The following is a 4,526-nucleotide window of genomic DNA, read 5'->3' on the forward strand; positions in this document are numbered from 1 at the left end:
CGCATCAAAGAATGTTTTAATTGCAAAATTCTAGGACACAAAAGCTCAAACTGGAGAGGAAAAGTAAAATTCGGGTTACACAGACGAGAATAAGACGAAAATAACGGTTGAAAATACGTTTTTTAGAATTTAGGTAAGTTAAATTAGTTAGACTCAGAGTCGGACTTATCGATAATAAATTTACAGACGTGGAGAAATTTAAATAGGTCGACTAGGCATAAAACTGGCAAGTCAGCAAAAACGGTCACTGGAGAAAAAATAAATTTTGAAGAACTAAAAATGTTACTTTTAATGGTACAACGAAAAAACTGAAATTATTTGCTCAATAACACAGAAAATTTGTTTGGGGCCGATTGGTTTCAGAAATTTAATCTGTGGGATGTACCGATCAACACTTTTTGCCAAAAAGTAGAATAGTTTTCTACAGAAAAACAAGAACTTAAGCAGCTCTAAAAAAAACTTTTTCCTGAATTTTTTTCAGTGGGCCTGGGTAAATGTAGGAAAGTAACAGTCAAATTTGAACTGAAACCCAATGCAGAACCAGTTTTTAGGGGGAAAAAAAGGAACGTACCATTCGCTTCACTAGAGAAAATCAATGAGAAACTTGACACACTAGTCAAGACCGGCATCTTACTAAAAGGGAAATTAAGCCAATGGGCAGCTCCTACCGTGTACGTCAAAAAGAAAGCTTCTGGAACCCTTCAGATAAGGCCTTACAACAGTTCTCACAGGTTTACAGGATCACACCGAACCCGAATACCCCTGAAGCAACCTCTCCTGCAAATACCATGTTTGCACGAAAAATACGGCCAGTATTAGAAAAAAAACTACTGCCAAAACAAGCAAATTCAGGTAGGACCATTACCGTTCCCACAACAAAGTATAACCCAGGAGAAAAAGTTTTCTTAAAGACATACGGAAACAATACATCGTTTTGGGAACAGGGAACAATTGACAAAAGAATTGGAAACACGACTTACATCGTTCTAGGCCCGACCACTACTCATTAGAGACACCTAAATCAAATTAGACGTCGTCATGACGATGGCAAAGACACACCTCGAGTCGAGGAAGAAGCTAGCGATACCTTATATATGTACGATATCGAGCCTCCCCAAGCAAACTTAGAACAGCGCCGATCGAGAAGGAAGAGAAAGTTTACTGAACCCCTTATCATCGATCCAAAAAGGAAGAAATATTAGTTTTTTTACCCCCGGAACAAAAAAGCGTGGAGGTGGGGACATACACACCCTTATAATCACTAAGATGGACTTGTCCATTAGCCATATAACCAGCAAGTCTAGACCGCTGAATGACAGCTATGTGGATGTCGTACAGAGACGACTCCCCACTGACTTACTAACCCTTTCTGTACCTTTAAACCTTGCTTGATATAAATGTTCTTATTCTCACCAAGTCGTCGTGTTCCTACTTTTACCTTTTCCACTCCACTACAATTATAAATCTTCAAGAATTTATTTTTCAAAATTATTCACATACAAATCAGTAAATATGAACTTACAGTTAAAGACAATCGGAATGATAAACCTATTATTTATTGACCTAGTCCGGTTCTCTACAGTGCAATGTAGACTACAATGTATTGCGTACATTGGAAAATTCAGTATGTTATTGCTATACATCTTATGAGATGACTTTCAAGTTCCAATGAACAGTCATAGCAAGAATTGCCTGATTGCCACTGCAGGGAGGCATATGAAGTGTCGTTCCGGTACACTACAAAGGGAAGGGGTCCCTTACTAGAGAAGTCAATCAATCGATTTAATTAAAAATTGGACGATTTCGCCGACAAGTGTGGGAGAGTGGAACATTTATTGATTCTTATTAAATCCGAACAACGTCGGATCTGTTGTATATATATATATATATATATATATATATATATATATATATATATATATGTATATATATATATATATATATATATATATATATATATATATATATATATATTCTTGAAAAAGGATTTCGTCCTCAACAGAAAGATGTTCAACAAAATGTTTAACCATAAAATTTACCAAAAACTATTAATATTAAACTATAAAAAGAAAGATACTAGAATTTAAGCAAAAAATATTTTATTTCAACTCAATCAGATGTGCCTTATGCACTAATAAAAATGCAATTGGCATTTTGTTGAACTTTTTAAGATTTTAAATATTTATAAATTTTCTCATTATAAAAAACGATTATTATATTGATTATAATTTTTTGACAGAAGAAATAGAATGAATATAAAACATTAGAAGAACAATGCAAAATTATCCAATTATATCAATAAATATTAGTAAATTGTGTAAATAAATCTTGAAAAAATGATTATTTAGTAAATTGGTTTTAATTTATTGTTCATTTAAAAAAATATTCAAATATTTAAAATCACTTAATTGTCAGCACATTTTTTCATTATCACAAAAGATTATTGGATTATTTTTAATTTGCAAAATAAAAACCGCCAATGAAAAAATCGTAAATCAGCAAAAATTAATAAATTGTTTCATTATAAAAAAATATTTATATACTACAGATATAATCTATGTTTAATTAATTTTAATCAAGTAAAACAAATGTTTTCTTATCAATAGCATTGAAATAAAACAATCGTTTTTGTTATGATAAAATTTAATGAATTCGCTGATTCTGGATGTTTTAACTGTACTTCTATCTTTCCAAATTAAAATTAATCTAATAAATGTATTATTAAACTTTATTGATAATTTAGTGACTTTAGATTTTCCTTATGATTTAAAAATTTGTCTTCTAATGTTTTATATGCAATTCATTTTATTTCTTCTGTCAAAAAATTATAATCAATATAATAATCGTTTTTTATAATGAGAAAATTTATAAATATTTAAAATCTTAAAAAGTTCAACAAAATGCCAATTGCATTTTTATTAGTGCATAAGGCACATCTGATTGAGTTGAAATAAAATATTTTTTGCTTAAATTCTAGTATCTTTCTTTTTATAGTTTAATATTAATAGTTTTTGGTAAATTTTATGGTTAAACATTTTGTTGAACATCTTTCTGTTGAGGCCGAAATCCTTTTTCAAGAAAATACCTAACTTTTTAAAATTCTATTCATCAACAACATAAGCAACAATAAAAATAATAGAATTATATTTATTAATTAATAGAACATGCTAATGATCACAGGAAAAGTATTGCATAATAAAAAATTTACAGAATTTTTTTTTAAATTCTGAATTTAAGTGATTCATAAAAGTGCTATCGTTCGCCTGCAGGGATACAGTTATAGCCCCATACCACGCTGATTGGGAGGTTAGCACTCAAGTTTTTGCTATTTCGATTGGATATATGGTCTGATTTTTCTCAATTATTTGTTTCTTTTATATTTTTCAAAAGAAATGCCAATATTGATGGACGACATTTTGGAATGAAAATTAAAATTATATGAAATATTGGTGTCACTGATAATATTTCACTTGTTATTATTCTAAATAATGCAAGTAAAATGCCCAAATCGACTTTCATAAAAGTGAAGAATATCTGGTTTTACAATGAAATTTCTGCAAAAAAAATTTATTGAAATATATAATTTCGGAATTAATTCATTGAGAATCGTAATTTTAAAATAAAAATCTATTTGTTTGAACACACACATATTCCATTGCAGTAGCAAACATTCTAGTGGCTTTTTCCAAATGCTCAGTATTTTGTTGACAATATTTGCGAATTGAAGAGTCAGTTTTGAGATAAATTTTGAATTGCTTGAGTGTAAATAAAATTGTTGTTTTTTTAACTCTAGTATCTTCCTTTTTAGAGTGTAATATTGATCAATAGTTTTCAGTAAAATAATTTTCCGGTTAAAATTTTATAGTGCATTTATCTCTTGAAGCAGAAATCTTGTCTCCAGTTTAGTTATGATTCATAACAGTGCTATTGTTCGCCTGCAGAGTTACAGTTACAGCCCCATGCCATGCCTAGGTGATGGTTGAATTTTAAAAGCGAAAACCACCACTATTTATTTCTATTGAATGTATGACCTTGTTTTTATCAAATGTTTGCTTCCTTTATATTTTTTTTAAAAAATGCCAACAATATTGGACATTTTGGAAGGAAAATTGACATTATTAGAAAAGTTAGTGTCACTGACAATATTCCACTTATTATTATTTCTAACAATGCAAGTATAATGCCCAAAATCGACTCTATTCAAAGTGTGAAGAATAGCTGTTTTTACTTTGAAATTTGTTCCAAAAATATTTTGTTTTTTTGTACTGAAATTCATAATTTCAGCATTAATTCGCCGATGATTATAATTTTCAAACATAAATCTATTTATTTGAACACACAAATATTTCATTGCAGTAGGAAACGTTCTAGTGACATTTTCCAAGTGCTCAGTATTTTGCTGACATTTGATACAATGTTTGAGCACTGAAGCATCACTTTTAAGCAAACTTTTAAATTGCTGTCGACCATCAGTAGGATGAAGTTGAATAACTAATCTCTGTGGTATTCCAGCAATCTGCAAGGTT

The 4,526-nt window shown here is 29.8% G+C and overlaps 1 protein-coding gene across 1 annotated transcript; it reads left to right on the plus strand.

The window, feature by feature from the left end:
* The first annotated feature begins 653 nt into the window (after nt 1-653).
* LOC145259622 (uncharacterized) lies at nt 654-1,010 on the plus strand. The gene has a single exon (XM_080117278.1). It carries the CDS (start codon nt 654-656, stop codon nt 1,008-1,010), a length of 357 nt encoding a protein of 118 aa, XP_079973404.1.
* Nucleotides 1,011-4,526: the final 3,516 nt, after the last annotated feature.

The sequence above is a fragment of the Euprymna scolopes genome, chromosome 35, assembly GCF_053919585.1.
Source record: "Euprymna scolopes isolate OS-2025 chromosome 35, ASM5391958v1, whole genome shotgun sequence".
Taxonomy (NCBI): Eukaryota; Metazoa; Mollusca; class Cephalopoda; order Sepiida; family Sepiolidae; genus Euprymna; species Euprymna scolopes.

Coding starts and splice junctions, on each gene's coding strand:
- LOC145259622 (XM_080117278.1), top strand. CDS start 654: ATGGGCAGCTCCTACCGTGTACGTCAAAAAGAAAGCTTCTGGAACCCT.